This window comes from Geotrypetes seraphini, chromosome 14 (assembly GCF_902459505.1).
Source record: "Geotrypetes seraphini chromosome 14, aGeoSer1.1, whole genome shotgun sequence".
Taxonomy (NCBI): domain Eukaryota; kingdom Metazoa; phylum Chordata; class Amphibia; order Gymnophiona; family Dermophiidae; genus Geotrypetes; species Geotrypetes seraphini.
The window spans coordinates 66,671,399-66,694,864 of record NC_047097.1 but is presented as its reverse complement, the minus strand read 5'-3'; the positions used below and the strand labels follow the sequence as shown (position 1 = coordinate 66,694,864).

Below are 23,466 nucleotides of genomic sequence, written 5' to 3'. Positions count from 1 at the left end.
ATTCTAGTGTATACGTATGAACGGAATTTTTGAAAATAAAGTAAAACTTAGGAATCTCTCGTGGCACATCCCGAATCTCTTTGGGTCACACCACTGTGCCTTGGCACACAGTTTGAGAGACACTTTCTTTTCCGATCTCCAGATCATGTCTAGAGGGCCTCTGAGCATGCACAGATGCAAGTGACATCGTCCGTGCTTGCTCAGAGGCCTTCCAGACACGGCCAGGAGGTCGGGGTTTTCCGAAACCTGGGTTTTTGGAAAGTCTACCTGGGCACCCAGACAGTCCTCTAAAAAGAGGACATGTCTGGAATTTCCCGGATGCCTGGTAACCCTAATAGAGAGGGAGGATCTAATATCAGGAGGTAGTGGGGGGTAAAGGGCTCCTTCGAGATGAGGCTCCTCTGCTCTATGAAAAGCACAGCTTGCAAGGTTGATCACAAGCTGCATTATTCATGTACTTCGGGAGTGATTAAGGTGAGAACCTGCAAGTTAGTCAGTCTCATGAGAAATTAAGGTGCAATAAAAGTCTGACTTAATAACTACCCCCCTTAGATGGCTATAAATGTCTGTGCTAACAGTGCTAGAATTAGACACAGATATAATATCTTTGACATCATTTTCCTATCTAGTATGGCTAGTGTGCAGATAAATTACTGCAGGTACCAGATACGATAAAAGATTTAAGACCATTTTCCCCTATTTACACTGCATAATATTTACAGATTTGGTTTATAGGATGATAATGCCAATTTTTGACTTCTCCCCCCCCCCCCCCAAAAAAAAAAGGGTTTCAAAAACTCCTTAGAGTCACCAATTTCGTAAACTATAAACAGGTTGAATAGAATTTCAGTAAGTAATTTGAACAATAAGATCCCACTGTGGCTAACGATGGGTTTCTTTCAGTCTTGCCTTTAGATTTAAAAAGCTCAGGGACTTTTTTTTGGTATGATTAATAATACTATCTATTAACAACATAGAGCCAAGAGCTTTGGAAACTGCACGTTCATTAAATAGATCAGAATGCAGAGCTTTACAGAGTCTCCTGGTGTTATAAGCTATAAAGTTCGCACCTTATAAAATATTGGATGGATCTGTAAGCAACTGATGTTGCATTGCCCCATGGGGATGTTTACTCTAAAAATTTTGATGTCGAGATACTTGCTTTGACACTAGTTGGCCAACACTACTCTATTCCTTCTTGGGTTTTCTCCACAGATGACGTGCTGTAATGGGATTTCTATGGTTATAATTTGGATTTTTAGTCCGTCTTTCTAATTAATGCTCATTGTGACTTACAGAATTATTAGTGAATCAGGTACAGTTAAGGCCCTGCCCTCACAGAGCTTACAATCTAAGGGAGTACCTGTAGAAATGGAAGATACATTGACTTGCCCAAGGCCACAAGGAGTATCTGTATTAGGGAAAGTGGGATTTGAACCCTGGCTTCCCTCACATTGCTGTAATGACTCGTCCATGCCTTCACCTCCTTGTGTGTGTCCAGGTGGTGTTTTGTTCTTCCTCAGATTCCTACATCAGAACTTGTTCTCGAGTTTCTGGTAATCGAAGAGCAATTAAGCCTCCTCCTACCAGGGCTGACGATGCAAGAAGGATGGGAATCACTTTTGTTATGCCAACAAATGAGGCAAAAATGGAATTTCCGAGGATAGCAGCAAACTTGCAAAAGCCATTCAGAATGCCAAAGGCTGTTGCCCTGCAGAAGAGAAGACAAGTAGGGTGATCGTGAGTTAAATCTGAAGCTATCGGTCAAAAGACAGTGAGTTGCCATTTGAAAAAAAAATAAAAAAATCATAAAACCTAAAAACAAATTCAAATAATCAGCAATTAATTTCAGTGATTGATTGTTAACATGTCAATTGGTTCATTATGCAATTTAATTACACATGATCTGAAATTTCGGCATCCAAATTTGGGGGGTAATATGGAGACTCCGGGGGAGGGGGCAGAGAGGGGAAAATGTCAACAAAGAGCTCTTCAGCTTGGAAAATAGACGGCAGAGGGGGGAGATATGATCGAAGTCTACAAAATCCTGAGTGGAGTAGAATGGGTACAAGAGGATCGATTTTTCACTCAGTCAAAAATTACAAAGACTAGGGCAGTGTTTCTCAACTCAGTCCTGGAGTAGCCCCTTGCCAGTCAGGTTTTTAGGATATCCACAATGAATATGCATGAAAGAAATTTGCATACAATGGAGGCAGTGTAGGCAAATCAAGTTTATGTATATTCATTGAGGATATCCTAAAAACCTGACTGGCAAGGGGTTACTCCAGGACCGAGCTGCGAAACACTGAACTAGGGGACACTCAATGAAATTATAGGGAAATATTTTTAAAACCAATAGGAGGAACTCATCACTTTGCTGTCCTCGTACAATCCATCATTCTTTCCAGACTGGATTACTGTAACTCCATCTACATAAGCCTGACAAAGAAAAGCCTTCATAGACTCCAGCGGATCCAGAACACTGCGGCTAAACTAATATTCGCAAAAAGCAAATTTGACCACGTCTCCCCACTTCTGTCTAAGCTTCACTGGCTCCCAGTAATCCTTAGGGTTCACTACAAATGCGCCTGCCTAACCTTCAAGTCTCTACACGGTATCCTGCCTCCCCTTTTTCCATTATCCTGGAACTCCTCTAATCCCAACACCACCAGATCCACTCAAAAATTCAAACTATCCTTCCCCTCTCTAAAAGGCATAACCCATGCAGGAAAACTAGGGACTTCCCTCTTCTTCAGGATCACCGAACTCTGGAACAGTTTTACCACCCCGCTTCGGTGCCTGTCCTCCCTCCAACTCTTCCGAAAACATCTGAAAACTTGGCTCTCTCCAAAATGCAATGACCTCTCCCTCATTGATTTACTAATTCCCTCTAAACCTCTCTTTCTAAGTCCTTCTATTCTTCATTGTAGTTTCTTTCTATACCAATTACTGTAAACCGTGCTGAGCTCTTCTTCTGTGGAGATGATGCGGTATACAAACTTAAGGTTTAGTTTAGTTTAGTTTAACTCTCTTTTTTACTCAGAGAACAGTTAAGTTCTGGAACACATTAAAATAGCTCTGTCTTGGGACCTCTATGTTTTTATCTATCTATACTCACTCACTCAATGCACTGATCTCCCATGGCTTTCAGTATCGCCTCCATGCTAACGACTCCCAGATCAACCTCTCCACACCAGAAATCTCTACAGGAATCCAGGCCTGAGTCTCAGCCTGCCTGTCCGACATTGCCGCCTGGATATGTCTCACCACCATCTAAAACTGAATATGGCTAAGACTGAGCTCCTTATATTTCCACCTAAACCCCCCTCCCCCCATTCCCCATTTCTATGGGCAACACTCTCCTCCTCCCTGTCTTGTCAGTTCGCAATCTCAAGGTCATCTTTGACTCCTCTCTCTCTTCTGCTCAGATCCAGCAAACTGCTAAAGCCTGTCGCTTCTTCCTCTATAATATTACCAAGATCTGACCCCTCTACCAAAACCCTCTCATCACCTCTCGCTTAGATTATTTGCTTCTCTCAGGTCTGCCACTCAACCATTCCTCTCCCCTTCAATCTGTTCAAAATTCTGCTGCCCGACTCATGTTTTGTGAAAGCCGCCATGCTCACATTACCCCTCTCCTCAAGTCACTTCATCGACTCCCCATCCATTTCTAAATACAATTCAAACTCCTTTTACTGACCTACAAGTGCATTCACTCTATAGTCCTTAAATATCTCCTCTATGATCTCCTGATAACTCCATTTATCCAATACGTCCCTCTTATCCAATACCCTTCTCCTCCACTGCCAACCCCAGAGTCCGTTCCTTCTATCTGGATGTAATGTTATATTAATTGGATTTTCTATTCCGCCTTTACCTATTCACTTCAAGGTTGGATTATGAGAGGTTGGGTCAGTCACCCAGGAAGTTACAATGGAAAGATTGACATGGATATTTAATAGGGTTGCTAGTAGAGGTAGATCAGTACAACTATTAATATATCACATCCGCACATGCTCAGAGGCCCTCCAGATGCGGCCCCGAGCTCAGGGAAGAAGAGACAAAGTTTGTGTGTGGGGAGGCTGGGGGAGGAACAGGATGGAGCAGGGGCTGAGGCTGGGCGGGTCTGTGGGAGGAGCAGGGCTGGGGGCTGAGCAAAGAGACGGGGTTTGCGTGAGGCTGGGGTTGGGAGGTGGAATGGGGTGGGATAGGTCCAGGGGTGAAATGGGTCAGGCCCAAGGGCGCAATGGGGTGGAGCCACGTGTCCTCCTTTACCAGATGCAAAATCTGGTAACCCTAGTCATGCATGCATTACGTGATCACATGCTCGCATGCATGACTAGAAACCTGGCATCGGTGCATGTTCTTTCTGCCTAAAATCAAATCGGGGCAGCTCCTTATAGGCCTGACCTCTGTGGTTACTTCTTTCAAAACTGGGTGCACAGGGTATCCATTGGCCTAAGTCAAATAACAGGACAAGAGGAACATGGAGTCACGTTCCCCAGATTTACCTTTTATCCGTAGGATACAGCTCAACTGTGATCACCTCCAGAGCATTCCAGGCTGCTATATTTGTACCGCAAAACAGGCACTGCCAGCCAATCAGGGCAGACTCGCTGTTGCCGAAAAACAGAAAGAAGCAGCACACGGCTGATATCAACATTGATCCACCTAAGAGGACATGATAAAATGGAATCAGTTTCATATCGGCTTAATCCAGAAGCGGCGGGACACTTCTCTTTTCTATTGCCGATCTGCATTGAAAGACAATGTGGAATAAAGACGTAGTGAAGCAAAGAGAGTGGGCCAAAAATGTCATCTTCACCTCCCTCCAACTAAAGCAAACCCAAATTTAATTTCTTCTCCTCCCTCCCCCCTCCCCGGTGTCCCCATGGTAAACAACCTACCTGTGTTGGCGGGGATAGACCTCCCCCGCCAAAGAGTTTCTATGTTGGGCAGCCGCTGGCACTGTCCCGGATCCGCTGCCACTAGCCACCAGCCTCCATGTGCCCATGCTAAGTTTCGTGCAAGTGTGAAAACTGAGCATGTGCAAGGGAAAGGGTGGACTGAGGCAGGGGATAGTGGCAGTGGCTGCCCGACAAGTAAATTCTTTTGGCGGGAAGGAGGTCTTTGGCTGGCAGTGCTTTGGCATCTCCGCCAGCCAGATGAAATCGTGGGCGGGCCTAAGCCCAAACTGAGCAGGCCCCTGCCCACCTGGGCCTAGCCATGGCTATACCACTGAAAAAAAAGCAGCACGCCAGTCTCCACTTCCAGTGCATCCAGGACCTTAAACAGCTCTGCCAGAGAAATCTAAAAATAAGGGAGCTCACTGATGAAGATAGACCAGGTCCTGGTCCAAACAATTCTGTCTGAGGCCTTATATCAGAGGCCTTGCTCTTTATCGCTCTGCTAATCCACTCACCAATCATCTTTAACCTTCCAACTTTATCCATGAGCAGTGCTGAGATGATGTTGCCAGGTAAAACTGATAGACTTCCCAAGAAGCTTACTAAATATATAAGAAAGTCGTTTTCTTGTTCGAAATCAAGATGGCAGCCCTTTTTCATATGATTAAAATTGCTATTCTTGATTTTGCAGTCAATGAATTTGTACTCGTAGAAATCTGGATAAGAAAATGGCACAAATAAGACAATGTATTTATATATCCTTGCCGCTCATCTAAACCTCGAAAGTGACTTACAGCAAATATACGACATAGTCAAAATAGAACTACATAGACTCAGAATATAAACACACTCCTTACCCGAGGGAAAAGAAAGAGGTCAATATTCAAGGATCGAAGTAGATTTAAGTAGTCAGGAGAATCCTGCTTGCATAAATCGCTTGGGGTCAGCTAACCGCTGATATCCAGTAGCCCTTAACTAGGGGCTCCTTTTACAAAGGTGCGTTAGGGCCTTAACGCGCGAAAGTCAAAACAGGTCTAAGTGCCGAAAAAGGGGCCGCTGAGCTGATCGTGGCCGCTACGATCAGCTCAGCGGCCCCCAGCAACCTGCCTACCCCCTACAGCAATGATCGCGGCAGGAGAGATGCCTCATCTCCCCCTACCGCGATGCCATCACTCCTCTACCCGAACTGCCGCGACCCGCGGCAGGAGAGATGCCCTATTGGGTTGGGCAAGGTGATTCCACCATTCGTAAAAATTAAGCTTAGAATTGTCTTTCCAATTGGAAACATTATGGTGGATAGCTAAGGCAATCGTAAAATCAAATATTTTTTTATGTAACGGTGGCATTGATATATCTGGATTAGAGGAACGCAGTATGATTGATTTATATGACATGGGCAACTCATTAATATTCATGAGCAGATTTTGGACCAAATGTCTGACCAGTAAACTTGTAAGTTAGGACATTTATATAAGAGGTGTATTCGAGTCCCAGGTTGCAGTTGGCATGACCAACAGAGCTCTGGAGTCGCAGGTAACATTTTAGCAGGGGTCCAGGAAGCTTTATGCATAATGAAAAATGTAGACTGGCATACGGATGCCGACATAGTAGGTCTAGCTGATAATGCCCAGAAGGATTTCCAATCTATTACTCTTAGGGCTCCTTTTACGAAGGCATAATAATGGTTTAACGCGCGTAATAGCGTGCGCTAAACCGCCGGACGCGCTAGCCGCTACCGCCTCCTCTTGAGCAGGCGGTAGTTTTTCGGCCAGCGTGGGGCTGGCACGTGATGAAAAGTCACGCGCGGCTCTGTAAAAGGAGCCCTTAGCGAGATATCGAATGAGAAACTTGAACAATGATTGCTGCTCTATAATTACTGAAGATTGATCAAAATGTAATTCCTTCCAGTTTTTTAAATGCCATTTTTAGTGGGTTTATGTATAACACGATTGTGTTGTGTTGAAAGCATTTGTCATGTATATTGTCCTCTGAACCATTGGGAATGTTTTGTTAACCGCTTAGTTATAGGCGGTCAAGACATTTTAGAAATAAATAAATAAATTAGAAATACAAATTGTTGGGGGGGGAGGGGTTATATAAAAAGGGGCAAGAGGACTTAGCTTTATTTAGCCCAGACAAGTGCTAAGAAGGGGTTTTTTTTGGTTGGTTGGTTTGCTTTACTGAGACTGCGTGTTTAATTCAGCGTCTTGCAAACTTCTGGACACAGCAACACATTAAACCCTGTGTCGCGTCTAGAGGAGATCCGGAAATGTATGGACGTTGATGTGATGATGTCATGTGCTTGCATGATGTCCACCTGTGCGTGAAGGCCCTCCAGACAGGGCCCTGAGCCGCTAGTGGGGGGAGGGGTGTGTGCTGCAACAGGAGAGGCGCATAGCGGAGCAGAGGCACCGGTGCCGGCTGACTGCCTACAGAACATGCCTCTTGCTGCGAGAGGCACGTCCCGTAAGCAGGCAGCCGGCCCCAGCACCTCTCCTTCTCGTCAGCATCTGTGCTAATTCCTGAGACTGGTTGAAGTATAACTCTAGCATCTCATGGACCTAACAGGAGCTATTTATGGGCAACTAGTAAGAGGAGCATAAAGTTTTGCCCTGGGAGTGTCGCTGGATCCTGACAAGTCTGAACCGGAGAGTCCTCGAGAATTTCACTAGGCGTCCGCCTATGTTGAGAGCCCACAATGTGCAGGTTAATGACGGTCAAAATCTTGATAAAGTATGATGGTACAAATTCATGTAAGGCCCCCCCCCTCCCAGATTTTAATCCAATGTGCTCAGTAACGGTCAGTCAAAGCAGTGTGCAAAGATCAAACATAGGGCTCCTTTTACTAAGACGCTAGACGCTAACGCCTCCATAGAGTTAGCATTTTTCATTTAGCGCAGGGTTTGTGCGCGCTAAACACTAGCGCACCTTAGTTCCCAGTTGCTCCAGTGCAGGTTCTAAAGTGGAAGATCTATTTTAGTCGATTTCCATTCAGTCTAGCTGTATCTTTCCGTGGTCTGGGGGAGCGGACCAGAACACGTCTGTGAGCTCCTCAAGGCTCTTAGCTGACATTCTGAGGTCCTATGTGATCATAGATCAATATTCAAGCAAAAGATGAAATGGAAATAATCGTTCTCTACTATTATTAGAACAGCGAATTTCTCAGGTCTCTTAAATCTTCGTTGCGTACAAGTCTGTAACAAAGTGAGCATACTGCAGCTTTAATCTACATTACAACATAAGAACTACCACCTCCGGATCAGACCTTCGGTCCATCAAGTCCGGCGATCCGCACACGCGGAGGCCCAGCCAGGTGTACACCTGGCGTAATAGTAGTCACCCATATCCCTCTATGCCTCTCATAAGGAGATGTGCATCTAGTTTGCTTTTAAATCCTAGAAAGGTGGATTCCGCAATAACCTCCTCTGGGAGAGCTTTCCAGGTGTCCACCACTCATTGCGTGAAGCAGAACTTCCTGATATTTGTCCTGGACTTGTCCCCCCTTAGCTTCAGTCCATGTCCGTGTCACATTGGACATTGTAACCTCCTCTGGGAGAGCATTCCCTATAGAGCTTGTGATCTACCTAAGTTTATAAAGACATGCCCATGCGGACTTTCACATACTGGAACGAGGTGGCGTACCTGTGTCATTGAAATCCGTGGATAAAATAGTGCAGTTTTTAAAGAAGGTCTCACCGGATGTAACATTTTCAAAGTAGCAGTTTTCAAAGAAAGAGTCCTCAAAAATAACAGATTTAAATTTCATGTTATGGAACCTGTAAAACAGATACAGCACCTTGTAAATGTGACGTATGTCTGGTGCCCTCACTACAAAGCCTTACCATTGGGATAACATGCATGCGTTAGCGTTTGTAAAAGAGGGGGATTAACTAGATATACATATTGCTATTTGAATATTACTACTATTCCGTTGTCTATTGCTTATTTGACGTATTCTTGCTGAACATCAACTTCAAGTTTCAAGTTTAATAAATTTTGATTTTACGTAATATCCAGTATTTCAATGCTTATTATATAATTCTAATATACAATAAAAGCCAGGGATGAGTGAACTCCTTCAAAAAGGCAACAAATAAATCCTAATAAATGTTTCTGTCTATTATAATTCCTTGATATCCTGCTAAATTACAGAAATGTCATAGCAGCTCACAAAGGGGTCCTTTTATTAAAGGTGCGCTAATTGATTTAGTGCACTTTAAATGCTAAGGCGACCATAAAATACAAGGGATGCCTTAGCATTTAGCACGCGCTAAATCGATTAGCGTGCCTTAATAAAAGGACCCCAAAACAATCAAATCAAACGATTTCAAAAATAATTGTGCAGCATATTGAAATCACTGCAAACAGCTGACCATGAAATAATAATTTAGGTATTAGGACTATTTTCTTGCATCCGTCATCTGTCAGGGTCTAGACCAGTGGTTCCCAAATCAGTCCTAGGGGACCCCCAGCCAGTCAGGTTTTCAAGATATCCCTAATGAATATGCATGAGAGAGATTTTCATATAATGGAAGTGACAGGTATGCAAATCTCTCTCATGCATATTCATTAGGGATATAGGTTTTCCAGATATCCCTAATGAATAGGCATGAGAGAGATTTGCATATAATGGAAGTGACAGGTATGCAAATCTCTCTCATGCATATTCATTAGGGATATAGGTTTTCCAGATATCCCTAATGAATAGGCATGAGAGAGATTTGCATATAATGGAAGTGACAGGTATGCAAATCTCTCTCATGCATATTCATTAGGGATATAGGTTTTCCAGATATCCCTAATGAATATGCATGAGAGAGATTTGCATATAATGGAAGTGACAGGTATGCAAATCTCTCTCATGCATATTCATTAGGGATATCTTGAAAACCTGACTGGCTGGGGGCAGGACAGGTTTGGCAACCACTGGTCTAGACACATTTAGTAGAGGGATGGAAGATGGTAGAAACCTCAAAGGTAACTCCTATCGTCCAATGAGTTGTACAGAAACTTCCCATGGAAGAAATCAAAATAGGTGCTGTAGTTTTGACATATGAAAATGGGAAAAGGTTCAGAAACTTGCCCCCTACAAGCCACTTTTTCCTCTCTTAGGCACCTTCTGAACATCCTCTCAAGCTGCCGCCCTCCTTTGTAAGACATAGGATTGCAACAAAGGGAAAAGCTTCAAATGAGAACACACAAAGAACATACGGAAGGGGGTGATGTACTGGGAAATTTACCAGGAAACAAGGTTTGGCCAAGAGCAGCGTGCCAGTACTTGGTGCTCAAGTTCTAGAAATATCACAGGCCAAAACGTCCATGGCAAACGGTGACGCATTTTCCGACTCAACTCATTGGTGAATGAAAACCATATACAGTACTCCCCCGAAATTCACGGGGGTTCCAATTTTAAAAAAACGCAAATGCGGTTTTTCGCCTGTCAAAAGGCAGGGGAAGCAGGAGAGGGCAGCTGGAGAGGCAGGAGAGCGCCGGCGGGTGATGAAAATCACTCTCGGTCTGCTCCGACCGCCTCTTCCTGTAGTAAAGTCGGGCTACGCCAATCAGGAGCTGCTTTGACACTCAGCTCTTGATTGGTGTAGCCCGACTTTACTAGAGGAAGAGGCGGTCGGAGCAAACCGCGAATTCGCGGGGGAACACGGTAAAGAAATCGTGAGCTCCCCTACTTGTCACTGATGTATGTTCCGTTTATATGGATTTGGTTTTCTAGTGTAAAGTTGAAGTTGAAGTCTGCAACTCTATCATCATGGAAGACTTTGGTCTTCGCTGCGTAGTCCTCATCTTGCAAGTACCGGATCATGTCAGGGAACCAGACAGTAAGACCGTAGTAACTGAAAAACAAACAAAAGAAAGCCAGAAGTGAAAACATTGGAACGATAGATGCAGAAAATATTCATCCTTGCTCTTGATGTCGTTTCTTTGTGAGATCGTAATTCTGCTCATCAAAAGCCTGGTTAATAGTACAACTTAAAGCACTTTGAAGACTTTTCGCTAAGCTGGGTTAGGTGCTAAAGTGTGCCTAACGCAGCTTAAAATGGCACACCACGGGACACACTCATACATCCTGTGGTAGCTGCTGAATTAGTACAGTATCCACCTGATATTTGCGGGGGTTCCATTCCAGCAACCCCCACAGATGCTGAAAAACCATGAATACGGTTTTTAGCTGGGGGGAGACAAGAGAGGGCAGTCGGAGCACCAGCGAGTGAAGGAAATCACCCGCGGTATGCTCCAACCGCCTCTTCCGGCACTAAAGTCGGGCCTCACCAATCAAGAGCTGCTGTCAGATTGTAAGCCCACTGGCTGTCCGGGGCGGTACTTGGAGAGACCCCCCCAGGAAAGAGACTTGGGAGTTCTGATCGACAAGTCAATGAAGCTGTCTGCGCAATGTGAAGTGGCGGCAAAAAGGGCAAACAGAATGCTAGGAATGATAAAGAATGGAACCACGAACAGATCAGAGAAGGTTATCATGCCGCTGTACCGGGCCATGGTGCGCCCTCACCTGGAGTACTGCATCTAGCACTGGTCGCCTTACATGAAGAAGGACACGGTATTATTCGAAAGGGTCCAGAGAAGAGCAACTAAAATGGTTAAGGGGCTGGAGGAGTTGCTGTACAGTGAAAGATTAGAGAAACTGGGCCTCTTCTCCCTCGAACAGAGGAGATTGAGAGGGGAAATGATCGAAACATTCAAGGTACTGAAGGGAATAAACTTAGTAGATAAGGGCAGGTTGTTCACCCTCTCCAAGGTAGGGAGAACAAGAGGGCACTCTCTAAAGTTGAAAGGGGATAGATTCCATACAAACGTAAGGAAATTCTTCTTCATCCAGAGAGTGGTAGAAAAATGGAACGCTCTTCCGGAGTCTGTCATAGGGGAAAACACCCTCCAGGGATTCATATGGGAAAACACCCTTCAGGGATTCAAGACAAAGTTAGACAAATTCCTGCTAATTAAGGACGTACGCTGGTAGGGCTAGTCTCAGTTAGGGCGCTGGTCTTTGGCCAGAGGGCCGCCACGTGAGCGGACTGCTGGTCACGATGGACCACTGGTCTGACCCAGCAGCGGCAATTCTTTTGTTCTTATGGCACAGATAGGGAGAAATACCTGAATGTAAACTGCTTAGTCTATAAGGAGTACATAAAAGCTTAAATAAATGAAATAATCAAGATCTGATCTTCCTGACCGGATGCTAACTAAATTCTTGATTTGTGTTTCCCATTAAGAACAAAGTATGCTACTAAATTTTTGTTCTGCTCCTAGCATCCAACATCACATTCGGCAAAGAAAGTTTAGAGAAGCCGTGTAAATGTACAGAAGGTCTCTGTAGAAACAGAAGGAAGCATTTAAATTGACGTAGATCAGGGTTTTCCAATCTGGCCTTGGAACCCCACAGCCAACTAGGTTTTCAGAATCATTTTAATACATACGCATGAGATCAATGATAATTTTAATAAATATGCAAGAGATCAATGAATGCAAATTGGTCTCCTACTTATGCATTGCAGATGTCCTGAAAATCTGAGTGTCTGTTGGAATCCCGGGTTAGAAATGGATCATACGCACCGAGGCTTCCTAAATATGTCTCAGCTTGGATTGACTCGTTAGGGCTCAAACTGCAGTCTGGAGTCTCTCTCTCAGTTTGACAATAGTCTGAATTAAACTTCGAGTTTTGTATAAGTGATTCAGACCAGGGGGCAGCAGAGTGGGGCTGATATGCAGACTGGGGGGGGGGGGGGGTTTAGCCGGCTGATTCCCGCAGTCAGTGCTGAACCTTGATTATTCACTGCTGGGCTGTTTCTGGTGACCCTCATTGAATATCCGGTCTACTTTTGGCTGCTAAAAATGTACCCCCCACCCCCCCTTTTTTACAAAACCACGCTAACGTTTTTTTATCACTGGTTGTGGCGGTAACAGCTCCAACACTCAGAATTCCTATGAGCGTCAGAGCTGTTACCGCTGTGGCCAACTCTAAAAATCACTAGCATTGTCTTGTAAAAAGGGGGGGGGTTTTTAATGACCAAAAATAGACCAGCTATTTAACCCCCTCCCCATGTTAAGCTTTTTTATTGCCGGCCGTGAAGGTATTAGCTTTGATGCTCATGGGAATTCTATAAGAATCAGAGCAAATACCACCACAGCCGGCGATAAAAAAAAAGCCTGACGAAGCTTCAAAAATGGGGAGATGGAGGGGTGGGTAAGTAATTAGCCCAATTTGACCGCTTCACCTAGCTGGCCAGCAGTCTGAATTTCACAGATAGCTGGCTATACACTAATATTCAGTGGCCATCTCATGCTGAATATTAGCACTTAGACAGTTATGTGCTATTCAGCTGGCCAGAAGCCGTTCTTGGTTGGCTATATAGAACATAAGAACACAAGAATTGCTACTGCTGGGTCAGACCAATGGTGCATCGTGACCAGCAGTCCGCTCCTGCAGCAGCCCTTAGGTCAAGGACCAGCGCCCTACTGAGACTAGCCTTACCTGCGTACGTTCTGGTTCAGCAGGAACTTGTCTACTTTTGTCTTGAATCCCTGGAGGGTGTCTTCCCCTATAACAGCCTCCGGAAGAGCGTTCCAGAGTTCTACCACTCTCTGGGTGAAGAAGAACTTCCTTATGTTTGAATATTGAGTGGAATTTCCTTTGAGGAGCCAAATAAAACTATTTCCAGTCCTGCCCTGAGCTCTTTAATTGTTGACACCATTTTGAGAAAAATATTGGTGAGGCTACGGCCCCTGTGACCAACACCATTGCCTATGATTCAGACCTACCATATTTAATTCAGTTTTGAATTCCTTAACGCTGGCTTTTGCAAAGCTACAAGCAAAAAAACAAAAGGAATTGACCTGAAAATATCCACAAAGAAGAAAATCCAGAGAAAACAAAAAAAAAACTCTGTGGAGTGACGATGTTCCTAAATGGACTTTATTTGAAAGTGTCAAAGTTCCAAAGGTACACTGAAATCATCCACATAAAATAATTCCATCCACATAAAAGTAAATCATCCACATAAGAGCCTTAAAGGACCTAGTCCGCTAGGGATACAGGACCCAACACGGTCCGCGTTTCGACAAAAAGTCTTCTTCAGGGGTCCCTGGGGGTCCTATAAAGGTGAGTACGTGGGAAACAATTGTGTGGTGAACCGGAAGTGAGACACTGCTAGCATTTGCTTTTTGTCGAAACGCGGACCGTGTTGGGTCCTGTATCCCTAGCGGGCTAGGTCCTTTAAGGCTCTTATGTGGATGGAATTATTTTATGTGGATGATTTCAGTGAACCTTTGGAACTTTGATACTTTCAAATAAAGTCCATTTGGGAACATCGTCACTCCACAGAGTTTTTTGGTTTTCTCTGGATTTTCTTCTTTGTGGGTATTTTGGGGTCAATTCCTTTTGTTTTTGCTACTTATGATTTGAAAGTGTTTGAGGCTCGTGCATATGAGGACAGAGCTGAGGCATTGGTGGAATGAGGCATTATGACATCACAGTCTGAGCTCTAGAATGTTGCAAACACAAGCAATGTCTCACTTCCGGCTCACCACACAATTGTTTCCCACGTACTCACCTTTCTAGGACCCCCAGGGACCCCTGAAGAAGACTTTTTGTCGAAACGTGGACCGTGTTGGGTCCTGTATCCCTAGCGGACTAGGTCCTTTAAGGCTCTTATGTGGATAATTTACTTTTATGTGGATGGAATTATTTTATGTGGATGATTTTAGTGTACCTTTGGAACTTTGATACTTTCAAATAAAGTCCATTTGGGAACATCGTCACTCCACAGAGTTTTTTTGGTTTGTTTTTTTGTTTTTTTTTTGCAAAGCTACGGCAGAGGTTTCTACCATGGGCTGGTGAGGAAAATGCTCCGATGCTCATAGAATTCCTACGAGTGTCGGAGCATTTACCTCGCCGGCCCACGAGGGAAAACTCTACAGTGGCTTTGTCCTTCAGTTCAAGAATTGTGAATTTCTGCGGGTGACATCCAGATCGCAGCCATTTTGAAAGCACGTTCGCTGCCATCTGGATGTTGTGTGAAATTAGCGTTTTTGCTATTCCCCTGATGTGGCCTGACTATGAGGCGAAGCAGGTGAATCTCCTGTCTGGAGTAATTTGAAAGCAGCACAAGTTTGTGAAAACAGCATTGAAGATAAGTAAATTTTTTTTGGCATAGATAAGTAATTTCTTTTTTGCTTTGCTTAGTTTGATATGACGCTGCTGAAAGACTGTACTACAGCCTTGAGATTTTCACCCATTGAGATTGAAATAAGAACATGTGAGTAGCCTTATTGGGTCCATCAAGTCCAGTAGCCCGTTCTCACGGTGGCTAATCCAGGTCACTAATACCTGGTCAAAATCCAAGGTGTTCCATGCTACCAATACAGGACAAGAAGTGGCTTCCCCATGTCTTTCTCAATAACAGACTAGGGATTTTTCATCCAGGAACTTCTCCAAACCTTTCTTAAAGCCAGCTACGCTATCCGCTCTTACCACAACCTCTGGCAACACATTCCAGAGCTTAACTATTCTCTGAGTGAAAAAAATTTCCTCCTATTGGTTTTAAAAGTATTTCCCTGCAACTTCATTGAGTGTCCCCTAGTCTTTGTAATCGATCCACTTGTACCCGTTCTACTCCACTCAGGATTTTGTAGACTTCAATCCTATTTCCCCTCAGCCGTCTCTTTTTCAAGCTGAAGAGCCCTAACTTCATACGAGAAGAGTTCCATCCCCTTTATCATCTTGGTCGCTCTTCTTTGAACCTTTTCTAGCGCCACTAGATCTTTCTTGAGATAAGGAGACCAGAATTGAACGCAATACTCCAGATGAGGTTGCATCATGGAGCGATACAGGGGCATTATACATCACTGTTCCCATTATACTGTATATTTATAAGTTAGTTGTTTGTGGACTTTCACAAAGAAACATGGACTGAAGTTATGGATGAACGCTTTTGTTTTTGATGTAAGTGGAGTTGTTTTTTGTTTTTTTTTCAGACCTGTGAATTTGAGCTCTAGTGAATTCTGTATTAGTTCAAGAGCTGTTTATTGAGGTCTGTTTTTCTCCACATTTCACTTTATTATTTCTTTTGTTTTTCAGTCTTTTGTGTGTATGTATGAGAACTGAACAAATCTTACAACACAAATCGTGATTTGATTAATAGTTTTTTTTGACATACATCTGGGTCCATTTGTTTGGTGTTAACATTAGCACATGGCCATTGAGAAAAATAGTAAATTGGCCATTTTATAGCTGTAGTAAAAAAAAATAATAATAAAATGGCCTTAGTGTACAGAAAAGACCCGCAGAAGGTCATGCCAAGGCCACTTTTTGCCGCAGTTTAGTAAAAAGATCCCCTTATGAACTGAGCAATTTTTTTAAAGCCGATTCCTTTACATGTATACATATGCACAGTAGGCAATATTTCATATAATACATAGAACCCTAATTCAATCAGTGTTTAGGGGTTGATTCTATAAACTGCGCCTAAATCGGCCTCTGCCTATAAAAAATATGTCACCACTCACATGCCAATCACACTTAGATGCCATTGACAGAATCGCAGCTAGTGGAGAACGGGATAGAAATCGAAAGAAAGAAATACATGTAGGCGAGGGTTTTAAAGGTTTACGTTTCAGGCGCCTGAGTTGGAGAATCACGCTTAGCAGCACCTAAGTCATGCTCTGCCCATAGAAATGCCCACTTAGGCATTAGGAGCTGCTAAGCAACATGCGATAAGCACCTATTTTTTATAGAATTGGATAGGTGCCTATCGCTCGATTAATTTTTTTTTTTAAACAATTATATTATTGAGCCTGTTAAGGGTATTTTGCCAATAAAGTTTGGTGCCTAAGAGGCACTTCACTTTAGACACCTTTTATAGAATCATCTCCTCAAGAAATTATAAGGTAGATAAATTAATATTTTCGTTCATTTCAAGTAACACAAGCTCCGAACTATTAAGAGCAAAACTGACATTAAGAAATGGTAGGGAAGAACTTACCTTAATGCCAGGGTAAACCAAACCACTGTCAAAAACGATGTGTTCCGTCTATACTGGCCTGTGAAGCAGAACAATATGTTCTCCCAGACCTAAAAATCAGAATTGAGATGCTTTATATGTTATGAACAGGACACCAAATTTAAAAAAAATAAAGGAAGGTGGGAACAAATTATGATCCAGTTGTCAATAAAACCAAAGCAGCTCAACTAATAGGCCATTAAGCCCAGAAATAATACTTAATCTTGTTAATAGTGTAAAATTATATCTACAGTTTTCTCCTCTACCTTTCCCCAATCCACCCACCTCTCCATCTAATCATAAAACAACTAAACATCAAACATCTAAAGAAAAAGCCCTATAGAATAAGCATGCCTTATGTATCTTCCAAAATCGTTTATAATTTGCTTCAAACTGGATATCTGGTGGAACTACATTCCAGTTTTGGGCCACAAACACAGAAGTAAAAATTTAAAAAAAAAATAAAATTTAAATTGAATCAGGTTGGGCAGACTGAATGGACCATTCGGGTCTTTATCTGCCGTCATCTACTATGTTACTATGCTACACCACTACATAAATTGCAACCTCATTCAAACAAGTAAAAACATAGAAACGTGAGGGCAGATAAAGGCCAAATGGCCCTTCCAGACTGCCCATCTGCAGTAACCATTATCTACCTCTCCCATGCTTTCTTTTTTTTTTTTTTTTTTTTTTTTTTTTGTTCAATGATTTTTATTGAATATTTCAAGAAATATACAGAAAGCAGTGTAAACACACAAAATCTGACTGAGAACCAGTGACATAAAATAAGACTTGAATTCAGACACAGTCTCTGTTTCCACCACCTCTTCCGGGAGACTGTTCTACGCATCTAACACCCTTTCTGTAAAAAAGTATTTCCTTAGATTTCTCCTGAGCCTATCACCTCTTAACTTCATCCTATGCCCTCTCATTCCAGAGCTTCCTTTCAAATGAAAGAGACTCGACTCAAGCGCATTTAAATTACGTAGCTATTTAAACGTCTCTATCTTATCTCCCCTCTTCCTCCTTTCCTCCAAACTATACATATTGAGATCTTTAAGTCTGTCCCTATACGCTTTATGACAAAAACTATGCACCATTTTAGTAGCCCTCCTCTGGACCAACTCTATCATTTTTATGTCTTTTTAAAGATGCAGCCTCCAGAATTGTACACAATATTCTAAATGAGGTCTCACCAGAGTCTTATACAGGGGCATCAATACCTCCTTTTTCCTACTGGCCATACTTCTCCCTATGCACCCTAGCATCCTTCTAGCTTTCGCAGTCAGCTATGCAACCTATTTGGCCACCTTAAGATCATCACATACAATCACACCCAAGTCCCGCTCTTCTGTTGTGCACCTAAGTTCTTCACCCTCTAGACCAGGGGTGTCCAACCTTTTGGCTTCCCTGGGCCGCATTGGCTGAAAAAAATGTTTCTGGGGCCACGCAAACGCTGCAGCAAGACAGAGGAGGGAGCAGGCAAGATGGTAAACATCCTGGGGCAGCAGAGGAAAACAATGCATCGCCCTTGACCGGGGCCGCACAAAATACTTCACGGGGCCACAGGTTGGACACCCTTGCTCTAGACTGTACTGTTCCCTTGGGATTTTGCAGCCCAAATGCATGACCTTAGCATAAAATTTTAGCTACCAAATTTCAGACCATTCTTCAAGCTTTGCCAGGTCTTTCTTCATGTTATTCACACCATCTGGGGATGTCTACTCTATTGCAGATTTTGGTATCATCCACAAAGAGGCAAATCTTATCCAACAGCCCTTTGGTAATATCGCTTATCAAATCTAACCCAACAATAATTGTAAAAAAAAAGTCTGTTGGAAGGAACAAATTAGTCTGGATCTCATATAAAAGATCAATTTTCTCCTAGGATAGACTGGGCATCCCTGATTAAAGGAGGTAAAACTCAGACAAAATATTGAAAACAAATACCTAAAAATGCACCTAATAACATTTGTATTTAAGGAAATTTGTTTGTTTTACTCTTGTTCCTTTCAATTCACAGAATTGAGCTTCTCTGTTGACCAAAGGGAAGATTCCTCCAACATTGAACTTTTCAGCACCTACTATGTCATAGAGCAACTCTTGTTCCTTTCAATTCACAGAACTGAGCTTCTCTGTTGACCAAAGAGAAGATTCCTCCACCATTGAGCAACCATAAAAAGTGTGACTCTCAGTTTCTTCAAGAATCCAACACATCACAAATGCTGTGCAGTCAAATTCTTCTATCCACCATGGCAAGAAAGCCTTGGCCTCATGTTTCCTGTGCAGAGGCCAAAACCCAAGAGCCACCAGATTTAGAATTTCAATAAGGGAGGTTCATAAGTTCGGACAAAACTCATCTGTAATAGAAAAGTCAAGTTCATACCTGTTTGGCTGTAGTCATGATTCTGACAAACCAACGTTGAAACCATGTCCCTGTTGAATTTTGAATTTCAATAAACTCATCTATTTGCTTTGGAGTTTTGATGTGGGAGACCTGAAAAAACAGAATCAAAGCATTAAACCTGAACAACTTTGCCCCCTGTCAGAACATTTTATGTTGTGACATGATGGATTTGTAGAAGCAGTGCGTGGGGTATGCTAAAGGAACAGCTAAACATATATCTGTCCTGGGCAGCAGCAAAAGGGGAACACTCCAGCCCGAGACCATCACTGACTGCCATCTACATCATGAATGGGTTCCAGGTCAGTGGAGGGTAGGACGGAATTAGGGGGTGGCTGAGAGCAAAACTTGTGAGTGTCTTGCCCTCTTTATCCTGAACAGGATTGTGAATCAGACCTTGCAGACCCCATGCATTGCTTCCTGCACTAGATGTGGTCAGTCTGCAATATGAGGGAATTAACCGTACACTGCAGTCCATAGAATCTCTCTGCATTGGCCCTACAGTATGTGCAAAACTAACCCATTTGAAGACACTGCTCCTGAGAAGAATCCACTTATTAGAGGGTAACAATCCTAGGCTGGAGAACCATTACCTGCCTATTCATTCTACAGGGGTAGAAGTTACCAAATTTACGTCATAGGTGAACAGTCAGTAATCCATGAGAAGAGGCCTCATGGCCCTTTAAGTTTCAAGTTTAAGAAGTCTTGATATACCGCTTTTACAAACCAAAGCGGTTTACATCTATACAATGTTTAAAAAATTAGTTAAAATCAGGGGAATGACAAAAAAAACTATAAGTAAATTGAAATAAGGGGAGAAAGGATAAGGATACAATATTAAACTAAAAGGAAGAGATACAGGGAAAAACATCAGGGAAGTGGGTTGACTGGAGCAAACACCTTTCCTTTTTGTATATATATATTTTCCATTATCAATCATAAATCTCATAAGTGTCTTTAAAGAGAAAAGTTTTAAAATTAATTTTAAAGTTTATTTATTTATTTAAAAATGTATATACTGCATACAACTATGCGGTTTCCAAATGACATACATAGAATCTTTTTCCCTCCGATTATCACGTATAACATAGACATATCGAGACATCGTTAATCCTCCCTGTTAAAATGGGATAGAGCACAAATTTAAGCAATTCACAAGTACAAACAAGCTTTAAATCATACTTCGATGTCAGTAAAAAAAGAAAAAAATTCTAGATGGCGATTATCAACTGAAAAACATTTTAGGGTAAGGGGAAGTGCGTTCCACAGTGTTGGCGCAACTACTGAGTAGATGGTTTTGCGTGTTGTGTCGTTTACTGTTTAAGGATGAAGGACTATAGCCAGTCCTACTTTTAGTTAGTATTTAGAGAATGACACGGTGACAAAATTCATCACCGTTCCCGTCCCCGCGGATAACCGCGGGAAATAATCCCATGTCATTTTCTAGTGTCTGTTTCAACCTCGGTCCTTCTACACCAGCATTCTTCAAAGCAAAGCTTGTGGGTCAGTGGTTGTGGCCATTCATACTCTGATTCTTATGTGAGCCAAGGATAATGAAGCCATTGTGACATCACTGATGTGATTGGCTCTTAGGCACTGGTGGAATGAGGCATTATGACATCACAATATCTGCTCTGGATACCAGAGACTGTCATTCTGTAGTGTCTGTTTCAACCCCAGTCCTTCTACACCAGCATTCTTCAGAGCAAAGCTTGCGGGTCAGTGGTTGTGGCCATTCATACTCTGATTCTTATGGGAGCCAAGGATAATGAAGCCATTGTGACATCACTGATGTGATTGGCTCTTAGGCACTGGTGGAATGAGGCATTATGACATCACAATATCTGCTCTGGATACCAGAGACTGTCATTCTGTAGTGTCTGTTTCAACCTCAGTCCTTCTACACCAGCATTCTTCAAAGCAAAGCTTGAGGGTCAGTGGTTGTGGCCATTCATACTCTGATTCTTCCCTCTCTCCTTAAAGAATGACATGAAAATGGTTTACCGCAGTTATCTGCGGGGACGGGAACGGTGATGAATTTTGTCACCGTGTCATTCTCTAGTATTCTCAGGACAACCATATGTTTTAGTCCCCCAATCTGCTAAGAATTGTATCCTGCTTTCTTAATTAGTGCCAGCAGGTGGAGCGTTTGAGAGATAAAGAGATAATGGATGAAGGTAAGCTTGTTGAAGACAGAGCCGGCATTCCAGAGAGCACATGAGAAAGGCAGAGAGGAGGAGGGGTGGAGCGGAATAGAAATAAGATTGGTTACATGATGGTGTGACCCGCATGAGTACGGTGATTGGGAGGACCAGGATTGGGACTGATGTTCCCAGCAAACAGCAAGAGGAGTGTGGGAGAGGCATCAGGGGAGGGGGGAGGGGGCATCCTACAGTCAAGATGCACACAGGAAGAGTGGGGATGGCTGAATGAGAGGCAGAAAGAGTTAAAGCTTTAGATCTGATGAGAGGGTGGAGGTCAAAAGGGAGGGTGAGGTGGTGAGTTCAAAAAGTGAATGACATGGTGGCGAGGGGTTACATGGTTTGAGATGAAGAGAGAGATTGGGAAAACTCAGTATTAGGAGGAAGTGGTGCACAGGAGTCATGGGGGGGGGGGAGGAAGGGGAAGTAGTGGGCCCCAGGTGCCTCCTTAGTGGTCAATGAGATTTATCCTGGATATGGGAGAGTTTCCTAGGCCTAGATTGGCGATACTAGTCAGACATTTGAGGCTTGTGAGATTGTGAGCCCACCAGGACAGTTCATAGACAATTGCCCGCAAGACAAAAAGGCGTGGACAACTCAGCGCGAGACAACTGAGCGCAAGACAAATGAGCGGAAGACAATTGAGCATTAAGACAAGTGAGCGCAAAGACAACTGAGCATAAGACATTTGAGCGCAAGACAATTGAGCGCAAATTATTTTGCGAAATGTGCACGAGCGGGACAACTGAGCGCAAGACAACTCAGCGCCGGCAAGATAATTCAGCGTAAGACAACTCAGCGCCGGCAAGTGAGCGCAAGACAACTCAGCGCCGGTAGGTGAGCGCAAGACAACTGAGCACCGGCAAGTGAGCGCAAGACTCAGCGCAAGATAATTCAGCGTAAGACAACTCAGTGCAAGACAACTGAGCGCCGATAATCCGCGCAAAACAAATATTCGTTATAGATCAAGTACTAGCAAAACCAGATCTTTACCTATAACGGACACGGTCAGGCAGCGAAAGGAAGGCGGGCTGTTCGGAGGACATATATAATGTGGAAACGTAACCATAGTAACGAAAATGCATTCACGTGACTTATATTTAAATGCTGTTCGGAGAATATATATAATGAGGAAACGTAACCATAGTAACGAAAATGCATTTACGTGACTTATATTGAAAACGCAAAGAGTCAAGGGAATCATACTGAACACGCGTTGACGTGATCACGTGTTAACATGGCGTGTTAATGTGCTGTACGTACGAGTGTCCTTCGTTCGCCAAGCAGCCTCTAGTGGCGCGCTGAATGCGCTGAATTGTCATTGCGCTCAGTTATCTTATGCTAAATTGTCTTGCGCTCAGTTATGGTTGCGCTGAATTGTCTTGCGTGGAGATATAGTTGCGCGTAATTGTCTTTAGCGCAATTGTCTGTGAACGCCATTGTCTTAGCGCTGAGTTGTCTGCGCGTTTTTGTCCGCGCGCGATTGTCTTGCGCGTTTTTGACCTGTCACCCACCAGGACAGATAGGGAAAATGCTTGAGTACCTGATTGTAAACCGTTTAAATAACCTTGATAGGCGGTATATAAATACCTAAATAAATAAATGGTGGCGTGGTCAAAATTGCCTGGGAGCTGGTGTCATAGAATGAAGGTGAGAAGTAGCTTAGAAAAATAGGGAATTGCTGGAAGGACAGAAGAAATTAAAAGATATACCTATTATGACTGGTGCAAATGAATGACAATTCTGAATTCAAGAAAGCGTAGGACAGGCACGTAGGATCTCTTAGGGAGAGGAGGAGATAGTGGACGCTGTAGATGGGAGGATTGAATGGGCCATTCGGCCTTTATCTGCCATCACGTTTCTATGTTTCTATGAAAACTCTGCAGGACTCCAGGGGAAACTACCTGTCCCTAGCAATTAAAAGC

The 23,466-nt window shown here is 43.2% G+C and overlaps 1 protein-coding gene across 3 annotated transcripts in view; it reads right to left on the bottom strand.

Annotated features, from left to right (window-relative positions):
* Positions 1 to 915: 915 nt before the first annotated feature.
* SV2B (synaptic vesicle glycoprotein 2B) overlaps positions 916 to 23,466 on the bottom strand; it is a 40,385-nt gene continuing 17,834 nt past the window's right edge. For 2 of the 3 annotated variants that reach the window (XM_033920620.1, XM_033920622.1), the window contains 7 exons: positions 19,323 to 19,433; positions 16,916 to 17,004; positions 10,592 to 10,756; positions 8,550 to 8,683; positions 5,423 to 5,623; positions 4,512 to 4,671; positions 916 to 1,711 (listed from right to left, as the gene is read on the bottom strand). In XM_033920620.1, the coding sequence (XP_033776511.1) occupies positions 1,528 to 1,711; positions 4,512 to 4,671; positions 5,423 to 5,623; positions 8,550 to 8,683; positions 10,592 to 10,756; positions 16,916 to 17,004; positions 19,323 to 19,433 (1,044 nt within the window). In that variant the 3' untranslated portion in view covers positions 916 to 1,527. The remainder of the gene's footprint in view (positions 1,712 to 4,511; positions 4,672 to 5,422; positions 5,624 to 8,549; positions 8,684 to 10,591; positions 10,757 to 16,915; positions 17,005 to 19,322; positions 19,434 to 23,466) is intronic. The other variant, XM_033920621.1, reaches the window with a different exon arrangement.